The 24,022-nt window shown below is 44.8% G+C and overlaps 1 protein-coding gene across 2 annotated transcripts in view; it reads left to right on the top strand.

Annotated features, from left to right (window-relative positions):
* The window catches only part of gli1 (GLI family zinc finger 1), a 121,205-nt gene extending 99,310 nt beyond the window's left edge, over positions 1 to 21,895 (top strand). For both annotated transcript variants that reach the window (XM_021609135.2, XM_021609136.2), the window contains 5 exons: positions 5,698 to 5,952; positions 17,910 to 18,160; positions 18,579 to 18,746; positions 18,871 to 20,019; positions 20,192 to 21,895. In XM_021609135.2, the coding sequence (XP_021464810.2) occupies positions 5,698 to 5,952; positions 17,910 to 18,160; positions 18,579 to 18,746; positions 18,871 to 20,019; positions 20,192 to 21,094 (2,726 nt within the window). In that variant the 3' untranslated portion in view covers positions 21,095 to 21,895. The remainder of the gene's footprint in view (positions 1 to 5,697; positions 5,953 to 17,909; positions 18,161 to 18,578; positions 18,747 to 18,870; positions 20,020 to 20,191) is intronic.
* Positions 21,896 to 24,022: the final 2,127 nt, after the last annotated feature.

Genomic DNA, 24,022 nt, shown 5'->3' with positions numbered 1-24,022 from the left:
ACCCTTGTCCTCTCCGGGCTCTTTTTGAGGACTGGCACTCCTTCATAGTGAGGTTTCTATCAGTCTGACCCCGTTCCTCACTATTATCTGGTACTAGTTGTGTGCTACTCTGTCTGCTTTATTCATCCCTACGTGGCCTATTGATGAATACTGGATAAGAATCCTCATCTGAGCTCTCAGACTCAGCGCTTTCCCCATTTTGCTGCTTTTGCTGGGGTGGTTCCCTTCTCCACAGACCTCTACCGGGTGTTTCAACAGGTTCTTCAAATGGTAGGGAATTACATGACATGAGCATATTGCGATGCAGAACACTGGCCCTGCCTTGTACCACTCTCAGGTTTTACCTCATAGACAGGGCTGTCATCACCTTTCCTGGTTACCACCACGTGTATTCGGTCTTCCCAGTGTGATCTTAGCTTTCCCGTCCCCCCACATTCTGACATGTTCCTCACCAGTACACGATCCCCTGAAACCAGAAACGAACTAATTTTCTTCCGATCGTAGTAGGTTTTTCCCTTTGCTGTTGACTTCTCCATGTCTCTACTGGCGATGTCATAGGCTTCAGCCATCTGTTGCTGCCACTTCTTAGCTCAATCCTGGTATGATTTCTCCTGTTCCTTTATCTGTAACTCAAAGACAAGGTCAACAGTGGAGCCCTTCCAAATAGCAGGAAATACGGTGAGAACACAGTAGCATCACTGGTGGTACAATTATATGCATGAATGACATTGTTCAGATAATCACCCCAGCTGGCCTTTTTCTCTTCATCTAGTGTGCGCAACATTGACAACAGTGTACGGTTAAATCTCTCCACCGGATTCCCCTGTGGATGATATGGAGATGTTCTGGAATTGGCTATTCCTGTACAGTTCTTCTAGGCTCTGAATAACTGATTTTCAAACTCTCTTCCCTGATCGTGATGGATTTTTGACACAAAGCCAAACTTGGGAAAAAATAATCGTAAAGCTTTTTTGCTGCAGTTTTCCCTGACTTATTTCTGGTGGGGTAGGCTTGTGCAAATTTTGTAAAGTTATCTAAAATAACTCAAATGTACTCGTAGCCCCCTCTGCTTTTCTCCAAATGCACATAGTCAATTGAAATCATCTGGAAAGGAGCTGTAGCTCGTACATGTTGCATTGGGGCCCTAGTTATTACACTGGGTTTATTTTGTTTGATACACTTACACACTTTGGTGTTCAATGTCATGTTGCATTCTCGTGCTAAGCGTTCTCGTGCTAAGCGTTCTCGTGCTAAGTTCAACACTCTCTCTGTTCCTAGATGGGCCATTTCAGTGTGTAAGTACTTGTAAATCAGTGTTCTATACTGACTTGGTACCTCAACTTGTGTCCTTTTTGCTGTTTTCCTTTGTAATAATCCATCTGGTGAGACATGGAGCCTGTTCCATTCTTGCAGTAACTGTTTGACTTTGTATGACTCTTGTTGACATTCTGTTGGTTTAGGCTTAGTTCTTTGACTTTTCAGTTCCAAGATTCTCCATACAGCCGCTTCCTTTAACTGAGCCTGCATGATATCGTGTGGAGACCGTCGGTCTGTAACTGTTCGAGAGCGGGACAGAAAGTCTTTACCTTTCCAGGAAGATACTTCAGTGTGAGATTCAAGTCGGACAGCGATGGCCGGTGGCATTCAGTCTCACTGTAGTTAAAACACATGTCAAGGGGTTATTATCACTGGACACTGTCACAGACGGAGGATAAAATAAGGCATCTCGGAACCACTCAGTCACTGCCCATTTGAGGGCCAAGAATTCCAGTTTCCCTGAGCGAAGGTGATAGTTTCTCTCTGCTTGAGTCAGGGTGCGTGAGCCTTATCCAATGACTCTCAGTTTGCCACTTTGTCGTTGGTATAACACCCCTCCCAATCCCTCTTTGGAGGCATCAACATGCAGGATAAAAGGGTCCTTGAAATCTGGGTGGGCAAGCACAGGTGGATTAGTCAACACACTCTCCAAGTGTGCTAATGCTCTCTGGTGAGCATCCTCCCATATAACTTTCTGGTGGAGCAGAGCCTGTCCCGACTGCATTGGTCCTTCGCTTCCCGGATGCTGGGGTCTCCGACTTCACTGCTAGTAAGTCATAGAGACATTTAACATGTTGTGAAAAGTTATGTACGTAACCCCTATAGTACCCTAGAAACCCCAGTCGTTTCCTCAGCTCTCTCATGTTTGTTGGTGGCCTGTTTACCAGTTCTTGCACTGCCTCAATTTCTTTAACATCCATTCTGTAACCCTCAGCAGAAATGATTTTTCCTAAATAACGGACCTCATTCTTGAATAGGTCACACTTATTAGCCCCGAGTTTAATACCCCATTTCTTTTGCTGCCTGAGTACCTGACGGACATCTTCCCCATGTTGTTCAAATGACTGACTAAAAATAAGAACGTCATCCAAATATGGGTATACAGATTCTACCTCTTATCCCCTCTAAACCTTCCTCCATGCTTCGTTGGAAGGCAGAGGGGACTGCTTGATAAGTCAAAGGGAATTCTATTCCATTCATATAAGGCCCAAGGGGTGCTGAAGGCACTGTATTTTCTGGACTCTCCCACAAAGCCGTGGTGGTCTGCCTTTCCGTAAACCATGAGTTCCCTCCCAAACCATCAAGTATTTCCTGTATACGGGGGTATGGGATGCCTGTCCAGAACAGTCTTCTTGTTCAATCCCCTGTAATCAACACAAAGTCTTAAACTCCCATCCTTTTTTCATACGCGGACCAAAGGTTGACTTCCTGATTAAGTTTTTGTTCAGGAGCCCCTGAAGGTGGCTTTTCACCTCAGCATACAAGGGGCCTGGCACACCGTTGTATCTCTTTGCCACGGGTATGTTATCAGTCAATGTTATCTCCACTCTGAGATGTTCAATACACCCTATGTCCATGTCGTCTTTGGCGAAAACAGCTGATTCCTCTCTGAGCATCCGTTTGACTAATTCTCGTTGTTCTTGGCTCAAGTGCTGATCCTCTACAGGTGGATCCCACCACTCTATTTGACCGTTGTCAGGGCCAGGCTCCGTTGGGGATCTGTCCTGAACCTGTGCTGCAGTAACCTTTTCTCCACTGGGCACAGGAACCGGGTGACTCTCTGTAATGTCCCTATCACTGTTTGTCTTGGTAAGGTAATGTCATGTTTGGTAGTATTCACTACCGCAATGTCAACTTTTCGAGATGGCTGTTTTGATGTTTTCACGACCTGGCTTTGCAGGTCCAGGCCCCAGAGCACTCTCACGTCCGGTTCAAATAACACAATTTCATCATTGAAGGGAGCCACTCTTGGGATACAGGGATGAATCCATTTTGTTTGTCCACCTGGAATGACAACGTCACCTCTGCCTGAGGTGAGCAACATTCCTCTGTGTACTCTGAGTGCTGAAGCAGATTGAGTAGAGCCTTTGCCTTTCCCTGTCCTAGCTTAGGTGCATTTCTATGCATCTTTACTATATACATCAGCTCTGAGGGCTCCTTGTTACTTTTTGTTTGAACTATTTCTTCAATTACATTAAACCCAATGATTGGTTTCTCCAGTCTTTCATTTGTGACTAATATCGGAACCCTCAACTGTTTTCCTGTAATGACCTCAGCTTTGGAATCAAGCAAACTCAAGCAAATGCCCATCCAACCCAGAAAGGGAATTTCAGTGCCATTGGCTGCCTTCAGATCCAGTTTCTCTGTATTGCCCATGATTTCTGCCAGTGGTCTAATTTGTGTGCGTGGCAAATTATGTTTTCTCCATTCCTCACTTATGATGGACACCTGAGCCCCTGTGTCCCATTGTGCTAGAGTCTTTACACCCTCCATATAACACCACACTTGAATTTTTTTTTACCAATGAGCTGTGCTATATTACAATGTCCTGTGGTAGCTGGGGTAATTGGCACCCACTCTCGCTGTGTCATGGGACAAGGACAGTTGTGGTTAGTCTTGCAGGAAAGTCTTACATGTAGGTTGGTGCTGTTTCCAATGATCCTGTTGGCACACTTTGGAACAATAGGCAGCTTTATGACACAAGGAACACAACTTCAACGCTGAGATTCTCTCTACCTTTGCACTGCAGCCACTGCAACACTGGATGGAACTAGATGGATCTGAGGTCACTCCCCGTTCCATGGTTGTGACCCCCAGGCGCTTTCCCGATTGACTGGTGCGTTGCCCCTGCTCCTACATCCTACTGCCCAATGGCTATCACTGCCACATTTGTAGCAATGATGGCAAGTCTGTTGACCAGTCTCAAAACGTTTGCATTTTCTTTTCTCCCTGTTGTTTGGACTTGGTTTTCTGTTGGAGCGATTCCTAACTGAACTGTCACCCTGCCCCTGCACTGACTGTACTTATGAGGCAACCTGACAGGTCAGTTCTTTGACTGCTTCATTGCTCGCATCAATTTTACTCAGGAGAGGATTAAATTCATTTTGTTTTCGGACTGTGGTCTGTGAGGGCTCTGCCTGTGCACATTCCTCTCCGCTACCCCCGTTATCCTCATTCTGTACTGCTTTCACTCGTGTGGGTGTGAACTTACGGGAAATCCAGGCCTTTTGCATGCGTTCACTTTAAATTTGCCGTAGTGTGTAGAGTGTCATGTCTGTTTTTCCCTTCAAAATAACTCCTCATCTTAAGCCCTGGGCTCACAGCTCTGATTAATGCTTCTATGAGTTCTAATTCATGGTACCCTTTTCTCCGTCCTTTTTCAATCTGATGTTCTAGGCTGCTAAAGCTGAGCTTATCATTTTGATTGTGATCTCCGATCTGTCCATGAATTTTAAACTCTTTATTACTGGACATACTCACTCCATTCTCTCTCTGTGGCGGGTGCCTTTCTGGAGCCCCTCCCTCTTCTTTTCGCTCTGCTGCTGCTCCCGTCTCTCCACTGGGTTCGCTGTCCACTTGCCTTGTTGGCGCCGACTGGCTGGGACTTGTAGGCAGACTTTTCACAGTATCCTCAGAGTCCGATATTCCTTTGATTTCGTCTTTCAGTTGAAGCAGACAAGACATTCCCTCATCCTCTGATTCTATTAAATCCTCCTTCTCACAGGAATCTTCCGTCAATTTGCGCCGCAAAGCGCGATGATTCTTTCCTTTTACTTCAGTCAGCTACACCTCCTGTTCCACAACGTACACACAAGTGCCGTAAATTGTCTTCAGTTAAATTCCATAAACTCTGTTTGATTTCATCCAACAACGTTTCCCTCTCTTGACTCATATGTCCTACTCACGTGGCAACAACGACAATGCAGGCAATGGCAAGATAGCTACACTCCGTTAGCTAGCTACTCTCCCAATGTCTCTCACTCGTTGTCTGTTCCAGGAATATGGGCCGGTGCTCACATGAAAATAAATCTCAGCAGTGCCTCCAAATTTGTTACCCTTCCAATGAGCTTATCATATAAACTACAACCCGAAAAGTACGGTTTACTTCACTTTTAATCACGTCAGCACAGGTAACAGCCGTTTACAGTCTTTCTTTTGTATTTCGTTCTTACTCTTCCCAATTCACTTGAACTATATTTCTTTATTTCCAATGGGCTTCAACAGAGTACCCCCTAGTGGCTGGAATACTACTGTATTAAGCCCCTTACATATGCACTACAGTGCATAGATGCAAAAAATGACATTCACTCTCAAATTGTAGCAGTATTTTCTGTGCCAGTCATTGAACCTGATGATTCTCATCCTGTCTTGTTTCTCCAGGTTGTCCAGGAGAGATGATGGGAGGGATGTGTACTCCCTCGCCCCTCCTCTCCAACCGGCGCGTCATGGAACTGTCCAATCACGAGCAGGGCGGCGGACCCTCTGGCATGCCCCCCCCTCTCAGTGACCGGAGGGGAAGTGGCACCAGCAGCCTGAGCTCTGCCTACACAGTGAGCCGTCGTTCTTCCATGGTGTCCCCCTACCTCTCCAGCCGGCGCTCGAGCGAGGTCTCCCAGTTAGGAGGAGGTGGAGGAGGTAATATTTGTGTTTTGTAACTGTCTTCTTTTAATCATTACATGTTATTTGTTTACCCTTGGAGGACCACTTTGTAAACAACTGTTTTAATGAATGTTTTTAAAGAGATTCTCTTGTACTTTTGTATACTTTTTAACCAGTAGTTCTGAAAGTAGTACTCATGAGCCAAAATGTGTCTCCCGGGGGATATATGTGCAGATACAGTACCAGTCAAAAGTTTGGACACACCTACTCATTCAAGTTTTTTTTTTATGTTTACTATTTTCTACAGGGGGGCTGAAGCTCATTGGCTAGAACTTGTGTTTTTTACATTGGCTAAAAGTAGAGACACAGAGCTAGAAAATGGTATATGATACACTACAGTTGAGGAACAATGGGAAAGTAATTCTGCTTTGGAAGTTGATAAACATGTAACCTCAATTTTGAGAAAATGGCCCTTGAATGTTTTGGTACACCTACTGGACAGGTCTTCTTTGTCTACACCCATTCAGCATCGTTCACACCCTCTAAGGCAGGGGTGTCAAAGTCAAATGGACGGAGGGCCAAATAAAAAAATCAGCTACAAGACGAGGGCCGGACTGTTCGAATGTTCATTGAAAAATTTTTAAATGACGCATATAGTCTAGTGAACCTAATTGAACCTACTGAAAACCTAACAAATATATTACAATATGATCAGATAAATAAAGCAATATTTTCTTATGGCTCTGTCAGTAATCTTTAATTTTCAACAGACACAAAAGACAAATTTCCTTTATATAAATATCCCCATAACATGAACATTAAATGAAAGAAACCGGTATTCAAGGCACCATCAGTAGACTATATTTTCTATTTTAGCAAAAGTGGGCTAAATTTACTTCAAAGAAAAAACAATAATAGCAATTTTCTATCATCCACTCAACTGAAATATTTTTAAAATATAATTGGATTGAAATACAAAAAAATAAAGTGCAAAAATCTATTAATCAAAAACAACACTTTGTTTAAGGAGAAGTAACATGCAGTGAAAACAAATATTACATTTTAACTTTTAAACTTGAACTGAGTAAAAACTCTAAATATGTGATTGCACAGTAATGTTCACTTGTTTGAGGTTGAGGGTGATACTTGGTGGTGTCCCATCTTTTCCACAAGTTCATCAATGTTCGGGGTAAGGCTCTGAGCTGAAGAAATCCTCAGAATTGAGTGGAGGTGTTCAGCAGTAAGTCGACTTCTGTGTGATGTTTTGTTCAGGTTCATCAAAGAAAACAGTTGTTCACACAGGTATGTGCTGCCAAACATAGACAACGTTTGAGCAGCCTGGATGCGCAGCTGGGGCATTGTGCCGGGGAGGAAACGGGCGAACTCCGCAGCACCCACTGCCGCATATTTTGCCCTCAGTGCATCATTGCATTGGAGGTCAATCAACTCCATTTGGAGGTTTGGTGGTGAGCTTTCCACGTCAACAGCAAATGGGTTACCGAGCAGTTCCAACCTGCTTTTTTGTGCTTCAAAGTCAGCAAATCGGCGTCGAAAGTCAGCGGCAAGCATACCTATTTTATCAGCCAACTGTGTGCTCGGGAACGCACTGGTAGAGAGCTTCTCTTTCATGGTCTGGCAGCTGGGAAAGTGGCTCAAATTTTCTTTCCGCATCTGCGTCTCCCACAGAGTCAGTTTGGTTTTAAATGCCTTCACTGTACTGTACATATCAGAGATGACACGATCCCGACCCTGCAGCTGCAAGTTTATTGCATTCAGATGACTCGTAATGTCACACAGAAAAGCCATTTCACACAGAAACATTTCGTCTCGGAGTTGTGTTGTGTCTTTCCCTTTGCTGTCCAAGAACAGACAAATCTCCTCACGAAGCTCGAAACATCTTTGAAGCACCTTTCCCTGGCTTAGCCATCGCACCTCTGTGTGATAAGGCAAATCACCATGCTCCGTTTCTAACTCCGTCAGAAATGCCTTGAACTGGCGGTGATTCAAACCTTTGGCTCTGATAAAGTTAACTGTGCGCGTGATGATGCTCATTACATGCTCCATTTTCAAGGCTTTACCGCACAACGCTTCCTGGTGTATGATACAATGATAAGCTGTCAGCTCACCTGTCGCGTTTTCCTCTTGCATCTTTTCCCGTATCTTCGCCACCAGTCCGCTCCTGTGTCCACACATCGCAGGTGCTCCGTCGGTTGTCAAACCCACAAGTTTTTCCCAAGGCAGCTCCATCTCATTTACACATCTTGACACCTCTTCATACAAATCATGCCCCGTAGTTGTGCCATGCATAGGACGTAAAGCCAAAAACTCCTCTGTCACGCTTAGGTTGGAGTCCACTCCGCGGATGAAAATTGACAACTGGGCAATGTCAGAAATGTCGGTGCTCTCATCCACAGCCAAGGAATATGCAATAAAATCTTTTCCCTTTTTCACAAGCTGCTCTTTTAGATTGATGGACAACTGGTCTACTCTCTCGGCAATGGTGTTTCTGCTCAGACTCACATTTAAAAAGAGTTGCCTTTTTTCTGGGCAAACTTCGTCACAAACTTTAATCATGCAGTTTTTGATGAAATCCCCCTCCGTAAATGGCCGGGCTGATTTAGCGATCTCTTCTGCCAAAATAAAACTGGCCTTGACAGTTGCGTCCGCGTGTGTGTCCGCGTGTTTCGTTTCATAATGTCGTCTCAGATTATACTCTTTCAGTACCGCCACACTTTCTCCACACAGAAGACACACAGGTTTTCCAGCTACCTTCGTGAACATATACTCCGACTCCCACCTTGTTTGAAACCCCCGGTTCTCAGTATCCACCTTCCGTTTTGCCATTTTTGATGGGTATCTGAAAGTTAATTTTACTGTGATGCTGACGACTGCTGTGCCAATAAATATTGAAATGAAGCAGCCTACTGCTCGGTGCGTCACCTTTGCATTGTGGGAAATGTAGTATTGGTGCGTGTAAAAGATCTGCGGGCTGCCGGCTTGCTGCTGGCCGGTTCTAATAATAAATCAAGATCATCCCAGGGGCCGTAAAAAACCTTCTTGCGGGCCGGATGTGGCCCGCGGGCCTTGACTCTGACATATGTGCTCTAAGGCCTTATCTTTAAGGATTCACATGTGAAGCTGTGTACTAAACAACCAAAGTTTCAAGACTAAAGCCTGGTTTACACTACGGGTGTGTTCGTACATTTAATCTGGAGTGCCAGAGTGTGCTCAGAGTGCCCTCTGGATGTTCCTAAACCCAGAGCGTTGTCAGATTGCCAATTCGTAAATTCACAGCGTTTCGCTCTTGTAGCATTGAGAGCGCACACTGGACACTCTGGCCGAGTAGGGTTGATCCGAGTGTTCTGACCTAACTACAGCAGTCAAGCATCCAAGTTAACCTTGACTAGCTTGCTAGCTACTTCCAGACACAAGTGAGAGAACAGCTCACTGACAATTTTACTCGCCCTAGCAGAGCTGGGGTGGCTGTTTTTATGTTATCCAGAGTGTTGGTGAATGCAACTGCTGCTGGCAACAATATAATTATGCTTTTTTGCCAACGTTTACTGACACCAGCCATATTCAACGGGTGTTGAGCGTTCGTAAATTTGTCAGTTATTCTCCACTCTCGAATTTACCAGCTGCCTCGAATTTACCAGCTACCAACTGTCTATCAACAGTTGTCGCAGTGACATCATTAACATTCTACTGAAATCGTTACTTGCATAGTGCGATCTTTTGTTCAGACAATGAACCATAATCCCAACTCATAACGTTACTACTTTGCATGAGTCTGGAGGTAGCTAACCAACCAGGTTCAATGTTAGCTAAACTCAGCAAAAAAAGAAATGTCCTCTCACTGTCAACAGCGTTTATTTTCAGCAAACTTAACGTGTGTAAATATTTGTATGAACATAACAAGATTCAACAACTGAGACAAACTGAACAAGTTCCACAGACATGTGACTAACAGAAATTGAATAATTTGTCCCTGAACAAAGGGGGGTCAAAATCAAAAAATAACAGTCAGTATCTGGTGTGGCCACCAGCTGCATTAAGTACTGCAGTGCATCTCCTCCTCATGGAATGCACCAGATTTGCCAGTTATTGCTGTGAGATGTTACCCCACTCTTCCACCAAGGCACTTGCAAGTTCCTGGACATTTTTGGGAGGAATGGCTCTAGCCCTCACCCTCCGATCCAACAGGTCCCAGACGTGCTCAATGGGATTGAGATCCGGGCTCTTCGCTGGCCATGGCAGAACACTGACATTCCTGTCTTGCAGGAAATTACGTACAGAACAAGCAGTATGGCTGGTGGCATTGTCATGCTAGAGGGTCATGTCAGGATGAGCCTGCCGGAATGGTACCACATGAGGGAGTAGGATGTCTTCCCAGTAACGCACAGCGTTGAGATTGCCTGCAATGACAACAAGCTCAGTCCAATGATGCTGTGACACACCGGACCCTCCACCTCCAAATCGATCCCGCTCAAGAGTACAGACCTCGGTCTAATGCTCATTCATTCAACGATAAACGCGAATCTGATCATCACCCCTGGTGAGACAAAACTGCAACTCATCAGTGAAGAGCACTTTTTGCCAGTCCAGTCTGGTCCAGCGACTGTAGGTTTGTGCCCATAGGTGACGTTGTTGGAGGTGATGTCTGGTGAGGACCTGCCTACAACAGGCCTACAAGCCCTCAGTCTAGCCTCTCTCAGCCTATTAAAAGGTCTGAGCACTGATGGAGTGATTGTGCATTCCTGGTGTAACTCGGACTGTTGTTGTTGCCATCCTGTACCTGTCCCGCAGGTATGATGTACGGATGTATCGATCCTGTGCAGTTGTTGTTACATGTGGTCTGCCACTGCGAGGACGATCAGCTGTCCGTCCTGTCTCCCTGTAGCGCTGTCTTAGGCATCTCACAGTACGGACATTGCAATGTTTTGCTCTGGCCACATCTGCAGTCCTCATGCCGCCTTGCAGCATGCATAAGGCACGTGCACGCAGATGAGCAGGGACACTGGGCATCTTTCTTTTGGTGTTTTTCAGAGTCAGGGGAAAGGCCTCTTTTAGTGTCCTAAGTTTTCATAACTGTGACTCTAATTGCCTACCGTCTGTAAGCTGTTAGTGTCTTAACGACCGTTCAACAGGTGCATGTTCATTAATTGTTAATGGTTCATTGAACAAGCATGGGAAACAGTGTTTAAACCCTTTACAATGAAGATCTATGACGTTATTTGGATTTTTATGAATTATCTTTGAAAGACAGGGCCCTTTCTTTTTTTGCTGAGTTTAGCTAACAGTAGTCTATAACTAGCAATGCAAATGGCTCTGAGATACGAATAATATAACTACACAGATCATACATGTAACGTTAGCTAGCAAGCCTGCCAGCTAACGTTAGCTAGCTAGCTAACAGTACACTAACTTGAAATGAAAACGGAAACAGTAATCCGGAAACAGGTGTTTTATACAGCAGCCTTCTGTGTGTTCTCTTTTCAACTCCCTCTGCATATTTGCATTCAAACGCTAGAATTTTCTCCATCTCCTTAGCTATCATGCTGTAATTCCACTGATTTCAAAACTCTGTCCTCCAGAAAGTGGAGAGCAACACTTATCACGTAGTTGAACTGCATATCTTTCAAAAAAGCTGCATTAGAAAGGATTTCCTTGGCCTCCCAAGAGGCGCAGCGTTCTAAGGCACTACAGTTCCGGGTTTGATCCTGGCTGTGTCACAGCAGGTTGCGACCTGGAGACCCATGAGGCGGTGCACAATTGGACCAGTGTTGTCCGGGTTAGGGGAGAGTTTGGCCAGCTGGGATGTCCTTGTCCCATCGCGCTCGAGCGACTGCTTGTACCGGCCAGGTGCATGCACGCCGACCTCGGTCGCCAGCTGTACTGTGTTTCCTCCACACATTGGTGCGGCTGGCTTCCGGGTTAATCGAGCAGTGTGTCAAGAAGCAGTGCGGCTTGGCGGGGTCATGTTTCGGAGGACGCATGGACATTTTTGCCAAAAATATACTTGCCTCTGCTAGGAGGCTGAAACTTGGCTGCAAGTGGCTCTTCCAGCAAGACAATAACCCCAAGCACACATCAAAGTCCACTAAGAAATGGTTAATTGACCACAAAATCAACATTTTGCAATGGCAATATTTGTCTCTGGACTTAAACCTCATTGAGAATCTGTGGTTTGAATTGAAGAGTGACGTCCATAAACACTGACAAAGGATCAGGAAAGAGCACTTTTGACAACAACTTAGAGCGTATGACATCTGTTATTTACATCTGAAATAAGAACAGATCAGATATAACCTCTACCAATCAGGAGGTATGGCTGTTTTAGCAACCGCATCCACTACATTCATTAAGCTAACTACCCACTGTTGAATTAACTTTCATAGAGCTTTAAGAAATTTCAAATTTTTGCACTTGGGGAGCACAATCGAAACATGAGACGATGAGTTAACATTGTGACTTTTGACACAAATCAGCTACTTTGACCATTTTCCCAACAAGCTAGATAAAAACTTAGAGGTATGAAATCTTAGTCTACTTCTCTGCTATTACAATCTGAAATCAGAATAGAAACATATCTTACCAATCAAATCATAGCCTTGGGGGACAGGGTTGGGTAGTAATGGATTTAATGTAACAGGGACTATGGAACCGATTACAAATATGAACTGTAATCAGCTCGGATTACTTTTTCAAAATGTGTAATCGGATTACAGTTACGTTCTTAAAGATGTCTTCCAGTGATTATTTTATTTTTAGTGTTTTTTAGACAACTATAAACTTCAAGGAGTAGGGCGTTCAAGGAGTTGGTCTGATAGGAATCTGTGTGTTCGGCCTCCCCCTTGCTTGAGGAACAATAGAGGAGCTGCCCCCCCCACTCCAGCTATGTCATGATTTACCAGGACCACCTATTGAGAAGTAAACCAGGTGTTAAATGAGGTGAAAATGAGACTTCATCTAATATCAAAAGGAGGAATTTATTAAACGGTCAGCGTTGCTGTCATTTAGCGCACCCTCAAGACATCTCACATGCTTAAAGATTTTATTGTTCTGCTGATTGGCCATCAAGGGTTGATAGCTAATCTTGTATTCGAACACGTTTAATGAAGGCCCAATGGCCAATCAAACAGTCATCTGGACATCTGAAAAAAAGCTCAATGCGATAGAGGAATAAACACTGTCTTGAACGCAACCACTGTTGTTACTGTAGAGGAGAAGAGGGCCAAGATTTCTGTAGGTCTGAATATTATGTATCAACTTAATATTGAACACGCCGGCCACTCAAGGTGAGTGCATTCAATTTGATATAAATTACGCTGCTAACTATAAGTAGCCTAAATATTAGTCTATATTATTTAGAGTAACTGATCTAGCTAACCACTTCCTCAGGTGGTGAATTAGACCCAAATGATTTAGCCTATGTGATATTAGTGCCCAAAAAGATACATTTGTCTATCTCTATTGAACAAACATTTTTATAAATCAGGAACCCTATTTTGGCAGTAAAATAACAGGCTTGAGGTCAAGGCAGGCGGGTACAGAGTCCAGAAACAGGCAAGAGTCAAAACCGGGAGGGCTAGCAAAAAGAGAATAGAAAAAGCAGGAACACGGGGAAAACACGCTGGTTGACTTGAACATACTAGACGAACTGGCACAGAGAGACAGGAAACACAGGTATAAATACACCGGGGAAAATAAGCAACACCTGGAGGGGGTGGACACAATCACAAGGACAGGTGAAACAGATCAGGGCATGACACTTTGGGCAATGAGGAGTTCGGGATCTTACCCCCACGGCCCTTTCCCCCACATGTTTCCATGGCAATTCCATTGTTTTGATCGAGTTTGATTGACCTCTTTACCACATTTATGCTTTCACACATATATAGAACATGTGAATTATAAGATCTTTCTGCTCTCACACTAGTCCCCAATTTGTAAATAGTCATGTTAGGCTACTAAACAAAATAATGCTATAGTGATCAAAAAGTAATCAAAAGTGTATAATTTTGAGTAATCCAAAGGATTACGTTGCTGATTACTTTATTTTACCTGTAACTGTAATCATTAACAGATTACATTCTGGGGGTAATCAGACGATCACTGCTGAGGGAGCATATACAGTATGACTGATTATGCCACACAGCTCACTCCAACCCACTAAACTAACACACTATAACAACCCGCACACTCACTAACCAAATAGCGACTCCACTTACTATAGCTAACCCATGGCCTACATACAGTGCATTCAGAAAGTATTCAGATCCCTTGACTTTTTCCATATTTTGTTACGTTACAGCCTCATTCTAAAATAGTTTCCGTAGTTTTTCCCCCTCATCAATCAACACACAATACCCAATAATGACAAAGCTAAAACAGGTTTTTAGACATTTTTGTAAATGTATTACAAATATCACATTTAAATAAGTATTCAGGCCCTTTACTCAATACTTTCTTGAAGCACCTTTGACAGCGATTCCAGCCTCAAGTCTTCTTATGTATGACGCTACAAGCTTGGCACACCTGTATTTGGGGAATTCCCCCCATTCTTCTCTGCAGATCCTCTCAAGCTCTGTCAGGTTGGATGGGGAGCGTCACTGCACAGCTACTTTCAGATCTCTCCAGAGATGTTTGATCATGTTCAAGTCTGGGCTCTGGCTGGGCCACTGAATGACATTGAGACTTATCCATTGTCCTGTCCTGTTGGAAGGTCCTGAGCAATCTGGAGCAGGTTTTCATCAAGGATCTCTCTGTTCTTTGCTCCATTCATCTTCCCTCAATCCTGACTAGTCTCCCAGTCCCTGCCGCGGAAAAACATCCCCACAGCATGATGCTGCCACCACCATGCTTCACTGTAGGGATGGTGCCAGGTTACCTCCAGACGTGACGCTTGGCATTCAGGCCAAAGAGTTCAATCTTGGTTTCATCAGACAAGAGAATCTTGTTTCTCATGGTCTGAGAGTTTTTAGGTGCCATTTGGCAAACTCCAAGCAGGCTGTCATGTGCCTTTTACTAAGGAGTAGCTTTAGTCTGGTTATTCTACCATAAAGGCCTGATATGTGGAGTGCTGCAGAGATGGTTGTCCTTCTGGAAGGTTCTCCCATCTCCAGAGGAACTCTGGAGCTCTATCAGAGTGACCGACAGGTTCTTGGTCACCTCCCTGACCAAGGCCCTTCTCCCCCAATTGCTCAGTTTGGCCAGGCTGCCAGCTCTAGGAAGAGCCTTGGTTCTCCAAAACTTCTTCCATTTAAGAATGATGGAGGCCACTGTGTTCCTGGGGACCTTCAATGCTGCAGAAATGTTTTGGTATCCTTCCCCAGATCTGTGCCTCGACACAATCCTGTCTCGGAGCTCTACGGAGAATTCCTTCGACCTCATGGCTTGGTTTTTGCTCTGACATGCACTGCCAACTGTGGGATCTTATGTAGACAGGTGTGTGCCTTTCCAAATCATGTCCAATCACTTGAACTTACCAAAGGGTTAGGGTTAGGGTTAGATACTGCATCTCCATCTGTAGAACTCCTTGAGTGGTCTGGACCTGGCTGCTCTCTACCCAGGGCTCTGTTCAAGTTGTAGAAACATCTCAATGACGATCAATGGAAACAGGTTGCACCTGAGCTCAATTTTGAGTCTCATAGCAAAGGGTCTGAATACTTACATACAGTGCCTTGCGAAAGTATTCGGCCCCCTTGAACTTTGCGACCTTTTGCCACATTTCAGGCTTCAAACATAAAGATATAAAACTTTATTTTTTTGTGAAGAATCAACAAGTGGGACACAATCATGAAGTGGAATGACATTTATTGGATATTCCAAACTTTTTTAACAAATCAAAAACTGAAAAATTGGCGTGCAAAATTATTCAGCCCCTTTACTTTCAGTGCAGCAAACTCTCTCCAGAAGTTCAGTGAGGATCTCTGAATGATCCAATGTTGACCTAAATGACTAATGATGATAAATACAATCCACCTGTGTGTAATCAAGTCTCCGTATAAATGCACCTGCACTGTGATAGTCTCAGAGGTCCGTCAAAAGCGCAGAGAGCATCATGAAGAACAAGGAACACACCAGGCAGGTCCGAGATACTGTTGTGAAGAAGTTTAAAGCCGGATTTGGATACAAAAAGATTTCCCAAGCTTTAAACATCCCAAGGAGCACTGTGCAAGCGATAATATTGAAATGGAAGGAGTATCAGACCACTGCAAATCTACCAAGACCTGGCCGTCCCTCTAAACTTTCAGCTCATACAAGGAGAAGACTGATCAGAGATGCAGCCAAGAGGCCCACGATCACTCTGGATGAACTGCAGAGATCTACAGCTGAGGTGGAAGACTCTGTCCATAGGACAACAATCAGTCGTATATTGCACAAATCTGGCCTTTATGGAAGAGTGGCAAGAAGAAAGCCATTTCTTAAAGATATCCATAAAAAGTGTTGTTTAAAGTTTGCCACAAGCCACCTGGGAGACACACCAAACATGTGGAAGAAGGTGCTCTGGTCAGATGAAACCAAAATTGAACTTTTTGGCAACAATGCAAAACGTTATGTTTGGCGTAAAAGCAACACAGCTGAACACACCATCCCCACTGTCAAACATGGTGGTGGCAGCATCATGGTTTGGGCCTGCTTTTCTTCAGCAGGGACAGGGAAGATGGTTAAAATTGATGGGAAGATGGATGGAGCCAAATACAGGACCATTCTGGAAGAAACCCTGATGGAGTCTGCAAAAGACCTGAGACTGGGACGGAGATTTGTCTTCCAACAAGACAATGATCCAAAACATAAAGCAAAATCTACAATGGAATGGTTCAAAAATAAACATATCCAGGTGTTAGAATGGCCAAGTCAAAGTCCAGACCTGAATCCAATCGAGAATCTGTGGAAAGAACTGAAAACTGCTGTTCACAAATGCTCTCCATCCAACCTCACTGAGCTCGAGCTGTTTTGCAAGGAGGAATGGGAAAAAATTTCAGTCTCTCGATGTGCAAAACTGATAGAGACATACCCCAAGCGACTTACAGCTGTAATCGCAGCAAAAGGTGGCGCTACAAACTTAACTTAAGGGGGCTGAATCATTTTGCACGCCCAATTTTTCAGTTTTTGATTTGTTAAAAAAGTTTTAAATATCCAATAAATGTCGTTCCACTTCATGATTGTGTCCCACTTGTTGTTGATTCTTCACAAAACAATACAGTTTTATATCTTTATGTTTGAAGCCTGAAATGTGGCAAAAGGTCGCAAAGTTCAAGGGGGCCGAATACTTTCGCAATGCACTGTAAATAAAGGTATTTTTGTTATTTTTTTTATGTGCAAAAATGTCTAAAACCTGTTTTCGCTTTGTCATAATGGGGTATTGTGTGTAGATGGATGAGGGGAAAATAATTTCATCAATTTTAGAATAAGGCTGTAACTTAACAAAATGTAGAAACAGTCAAGGGGTTTGAATACTTTCTGAATGCACTGTAACTAAAACATGCACTATTAGTACTGCAATATACTGCTACTAGTACTTCTGGGCTATTTACTAAAAATAATACTATTATCTAGTCTCCCACTGAAGGCTCCAATCAATTATCTAGAAAACACTACTACACCAGCCTAAATTTTTCAACACAAACTAAATTGTTAACTTCTTCCACTAGACGCACCATCATATTTCTCTCCCCAAATGATAGCTTAAAACTTTTCTAATTCCTTATTAGTAAAAGTATAGTTATTTGCGCTCTAATATGTGATCTAACTACCCCATACTCCAAAGTAATAAGGTTTATATAGTAGTCGATCAACGTAATCAGACCAGATATATTTATTTATATGTTAACCTTTGACCATATTTTCACTTCTTCAGTAAAAAAATGTAAACTTCCTCCACTACCGCAAAAATACTTTTAAAGAGCTGAAGCAAGTCCCACAATTTTTCTTAATGGAAAATGACCTTCTAGTTTAGTTTAATAACTCAATTTCTAATTCAATTTAAGGGTTCCTGGGTCCTGACCAGGGAGGAGGTGACCCCCTCTCCCCTGAGACCAGCCGCCGAAGAGGGCTCTGCCATGGTGTTGGAGGGGGAGGAGGGTTGCCAGGTCTGCCATGTCTAACACCCGCTCAGCAATACAGCCTGAAGGCTAAGTATGCAGCAGCAACTGGCGGCCCACCCCCTACCCCGCTGTCCAGTATGGAACAGGGAGCAGGGACACCCGGGAGACGAGGAGTGCTCCTCAGCGAGTACCAGGTGCAGACTTATCTTGTTAGTTTGGTTTTTAATTAGTCTGGCTTGGGTTGCAAAATTCTGGTAACTTTCTCAAAATGTCCAGCTTTTCTGAATTCTGGAAAACCTGGGAATTTTGGAATTTTGCAACTCTCAATATGGCTAGTTTTGTATTCTTTTGAATATCTTATTCCTATGTATTTTTTTTTTAGCATTCTTTGCTTTTAGTTATTTTATTATGGACAGCAACTTGATTTAGAGGCAGGTAGCCTAGCGGTTAGGAGCGTTGGCCCAGTAACTGATAGGTGAATAATTTGTCGATGTGCCCTTGAGCAAGGCACTTAACCCTTAACCTCCTGTAAGTCGCTCCTGATAAGAGCATCTGCTAAATGACTCAAATGTAAATGTATGAAATGTGCTATCAAATTATTATTATCCCCAGGGTCAGCCGCTACCTGCGTTCCTGCAGCAGGGGGGTCAGAGAAAACACAGTGCCAACACGGGGGAGTATGGCACTGGGGTCATCTACCCGCACCAAGCCCCAGGGAATGCCACCCGGCGCGCCAGCGACCCTGTCCGCTCCACCGGCGACCCACAGGCCCTTCCCAAGGTTGTCGTTGTTCTTGGTAGAAGTAGTAGATTAAATTACTAAGACTGCTTTAATGTTGTTGCTAGCTATGTATTTGAGTATTTACACTTTTTAAATAAATGTTGATTTGATTTTGTTTCTCAAGGTGCAACGCTTCAACAGCCTGAATAATGTGGCCATGATGGGCAGGAGGAACGCCCTGCAGCATTGTGGGTCAGACGCCAACATCGCACGCCACATGTATTCGCCGCGGCCACCCAGCATTACAGAGAATGTCATGATGGAGGCCATGGCTACAGACTACCATGGAGGGACCATGGATTCCAGGAACCACTGCATGATGCTTTCCCCAGGAGAGAGAGGCTTCCTGGGCTACCAGTCCCACCACATGGGGGGTCCCACCAGCCTGTTATCACCCAGCCACGACAGCCTGGGATGCGCAGAGCAGGGCTACCAGACACAGGGACAGATGTTCATGCAGGGTGGGCACTTCCAGGGCACCTCCAGAGGACCAGGTCAGGGCCAGGTGGGGCAGGGGGGACCCATTCACCCAGAGGGGATGTCCAACATCTTGCTGCAGCAGGCTGAGTACAGTATGAGTACCTGCCAGCTTAGTCCCTCTGGACCACACTACCCCAGCCTGGACCAAGGTGGCCCCGATGGAGGTACAGGGGCCTGGGTAGAGAGCAACCAGGTCCAGACCACTCATGGAGTTCTTCAGACGGAGATGCAGTATCAGGACCAGGGCTCTATGCAGGGCCAGACACAGGGTCTGTACACCCAAGAGCCTGATGGCGGACACAAACTGATCATCAAACCAGAACAGCAGCAGTACCACCCAGCCCTAGCCAACCCAGATGCCTGCCAGAAGCAACTCCATCAACACCAGCAGCAGAGGCCCCATCCAGGGCAGACACCCATGCCCATGCGACCCATGTCCTCCCAGAGCAGTTACCCCCAACAAGGGCAGCCTGGCCAGGGCATGATGAGGACCACCAACCCCAGCTGTGACTTCCATGGAGGAGGCATGGAGAACCAGAACCAGGCCTCCATGCAGCAAGGGAAGCAGCAGGGTTCCTTCCCCCAAAGCGGCGGCATCAACCTGGGGTCGGCTGCGCTGGGTGCTGGGGGTCGCTCCCAGACACCCATGATGCAGGTGAAGGAGATGATGGTGAGGAACTATGTGCAGTCGCAGCAGGCTCTGATGTGGGGTCAGGAGCAGGACCAGAGGGGGATAGGAGTGGACGGGAAACCTCTTCCTCTGTCAGACAGCATGGACATGACAGGACAGCAGGTGACTTGTTTTCCCTCTCCCTTTTTCTTCTGCTCTTTGTTCCCCCTCTTTTTGTAAAGTGTTTTGTGACATTTTCAAAGAAATTTCCTGAAGAAAATGTGTGTGTTTGTTTGTCTTGAAGTATTTATCGTAGCACTTTAACTAAATGTTGATCTCATTTGATTTGTTTCAGGTGGCCATGATGCAGCAACAGCATAGTCCTCAACACCAACATAATCTCTACCCCAACCCAGGCTCCAGCTACCCAGGCTACCCTACCAACCAGAACCTGATGAGCCCCCCAGCACACAACCGAGTCCCCAGCTCTAGCTCCTCCATCCCCCAGACGGAGGTATCCATGACGGGTCTGCCTGGAGGCCCAGGGTCCTGCTACGGCCAGGATATGGGGGCTCCTGTAGTCCCAAGACCCCCCCAGTGCCGGAAGCCCGTCAGCAGGCAGAATAGTCTCCAGTCCCAGGGAGGTGGAGCGTACCTGGGCAGTCCTCCCCACCTCAGCCCAGTCCACTCTACCTCCAGCCCCAGACGTGTGGTCCGTCTGCCCCCTGTCCAGGGCCACATGACCCCCCATCAGACCCACCAGGAGATCTTCCCCCCCTTAAACAACATTAACAATAACATGTACTACTCTGGCCAGATCCACATGGAGCACTCTGACATGGACAAGCAGCAGATCCAACAAATCAGCCACCCTCACCAGGACCCAACTCAGACCGGGCCCTGCCTCAACCAGCACCAACAGCACATGGTAACCCACATGGATCACCAGGGCAATAAGTCTGCGTCCCTAGCCTACCTTCATGAGTCGACCCCCATCTCCAATGCTCTGGAGAACCTAGATCTGGACAACGCCCAGATAGACTTTACCTCCATCATCGATGACCCAGACCCCTCGTCATTCAGCCCCATCAACCCTCCTCTCCACGGGGGTTCGTCCCAGACCTCGTCCCGCCTCACCACCCCTCAGACATCCATCACCATGCCCCCCTCTGGGCTCCCAAACATGGCTGTAGGAGACATGACCTCCATGTTGACATCTCTGGCCGGAGAGAACAAGTACCTTAATACACTGTCTTAGAACCCAAAGACTCGGTTCTAGAACAATAACAGAACCTGAACACACTCATAAAGTTAACTAGATGGGCTAAGCTCCCCGGGGGGGGGGGGGGGAGGAGAGAAAGTACCTAGACATACTCTCGTAGGCTCATCTCCACTGAACAAGTACTGAAACATTTGTCATTTACTAGACAAGTACCGAAACACATTGGTCTAGAACACGTGCGTGTGGATGGACACACTGTCATAGACTAGACTAGGGGGCTCAGCTCGGTGGCTCTGGTGTTAGGTCACCTATAAAGATAAAGGTACTGTAAATATTACCTTTCCTTCTTGACCTCCCACACACTTTTTCCCAGCTACTCCTAGAGACTTTCAACCCAAACCAATGGTACCTATCGATCTTGATCTTGCTCACGGTGTACTATACTCTACTCACATTTCTGGCTCGCAGAGTAGGGGAAGGGTGACAGAATTGTTTGCCTAAAATGACTTGCAGAATGTTTCCATGGGACTTCAACACCATAACGACATCATCTCCATAATGGCGTCATCAGCATAACGACATCATGACCGTAATAACATTGTCACCATAATGACACCAACACCATAGTGATGTCATCTCCATAATGATTTAATCCCCATAACGACAGTCATTCCAGTCACAGAGGGCAACAGAGGATAATATGTAAATAAGTTATACATTTACATATACAGTACAAGTCAAAAGTTTTGACACACCTACTCATTCAAGGTTTTTTTTGTTGTTTTTTTTGTTACTGTTTTCTACATTGTAGAATTATAGTGAAGACATCAAAACTATGAAATAACACATATGGAATCATGTAGTAACCAAAAAAGTGTTAAACAAATCAAAATATTTTATAATTGAGATTCTTCAAAGTAGCCACCCTTTGCCTTGATGACAGCTTTGCACACTCTTGGCATTCTCTCAACCAGCTTAATGAGATGTAATGGATTTCAATTAACAGGTGTGACCTGTTAAAAGATAAGTTGTGGAATTTATTTTCTTCTTAATGCGTTTGAGCCAATCACTTGTATTGTGACAAGGTAGGGGAGGTATACAGAAGATAGCCCTTTTTGGTAAAATAAGTCCATATTATGGCAAGAACAGCTCAAATAAGCAAAGAGAAATGACAGTCCATCATTGGTTTAAGACATGAAGTTCAATCAATTCGAAACATTTCAATAACTTTGAGTAGGTATGTCCAAACTTTTGACTGGTACTGTATGCTGTGTACACTACATATAAAAAAGTATGTGGACAACCCTACAAATTAGTGAATTCGGTTATTTGCGCCACACCCGTTGCTGACAGTTGTATAAAATCCAGCACACAGCCATGCAATCTTCATAGACAAACAGTGGCAGTTGAATGGCCTTACTGAAGAGCTCAGCGACTTTCAACGTGGCACCGTCATAGGATGCCACCTTTCCAACAAGTCAGTTCATCACATTTCTGCCCTGCTAGAGCTGTCCCAGGCCAACTGTAAGTGCTGTTATTGTGAAGTGGAAACATCTAGGAGAAACAAACGCTCAGCCGCGAAGTGGTAGGCCACACAAGCTCACAGAACGGGACTGCCTAGTGCTGAAGAGTGTTGCGCACTGGAAGCAATGTCCTTCACAAGAACTGTTTGTAGGGAGCTTCATGTCATTTGTTTCCATGGCCAAGCAGCCGCACGCAGCCTAAGATCACCATTGCGCAATGCCAAGCATCGGCTGGAGTGGTGTAAATCTCGCCACCTTTGGACTCTGGAGCAGTGGAAACGCGTTCTCTGGAGTGATGAATCACGCTTCACCATCTTGCAGTCCGACGGACAAATCTGGGTTTGGCGGATGCCAGGAGAATGCTACCTGCTCAAATACATAGTGCCAACTGTAAAGTTTGGTGGAGGAGGAATAATGGTATTGGGTTGTTTTTCGTCATTCGGGCCAGGCCCCTTAGTTCCAGTGAAGGAAAATCTTAACACTACAGCATACAATGATATTCTAGACGATTCTGTGCTTCCAACTTTATGGCAACAGTTTGGGGACGGCCCTTTCACTGTTTCAGCATGACTATGCCCCAATGTACAAAGCGTGGTCCATACAGAAATGGTTTGTCGAGATCGGTGTGGAAGAACTTGACTGGCTTGCACAGAGCCCCGACTTCAACCCCATCGAATACCTTTGGCCTGCACAGAGCCCAACATCAGTAACCGACTTCATTAATGCTCTTGTGTCTGAATGGAAGCAAGTCCCTGCAGCAATGTTCCAACATCTAGTGGAAAACCTTCCCAGAAAAGTAGAGGCTGTTATAGCTGCAAAGGGGGGATGAACTCCTTATTAATGTCCATAATTTTGGAGATGAGATGTTTGACGAGCAGGTGTCCGCTTACTTTTGGTCATGTAGTTTATATGACAATGTTGACGGAACTCTACTGTATCGTGGACTGCTAAGGGAATTCCGAGGCCAACAGATCAGATTCTAGATTCTCATTCTGGTTCCGTAATAGGAACTGAGGTCAACAAATCTGTTCCGAGGAAGAATGTTTTGTAGAAAGTGTGCCAGATAAAAAATATTGACTGAAAAATGCATCAGTGCTTTGAAGCTGTATCTATATCCCTAGGGGCACAACCCTGTCAGTGACACACAAAACATGATGACACACACACGATCGTGATGACACACGCACACATACAGTTGAAGTCGGAAGTTTACATACACTTATATTGGAGTCATTAAAACTCATTTTTCAACCACTCCACAAATTCCTTGTTAATTAACAAACTATAATTTTGGCAAGTCAGTTAGGACATCTACTTAATGCATAACACAAGTAATTTTTTACAACAATTGTTTACAGACAGATTATTTCACTTATAATTCACTGTATCACAATTCCAGTGGGTCAGAAGTTTACATACATACACTAAGTTGACTGTGCCT

Source organism: Oncorhynchus mykiss, chromosome 7 (genome assembly GCF_013265735.2).
Source record: "Oncorhynchus mykiss isolate Arlee chromosome 7, USDA_OmykA_1.1, whole genome shotgun sequence".
Taxonomy (NCBI): Eukaryota; Metazoa; Chordata; class Actinopteri; order Salmoniformes; family Salmonidae; genus Oncorhynchus; species Oncorhynchus mykiss.
This window is presented reverse-complemented; position numbering and strand designations above follow the sequence as displayed.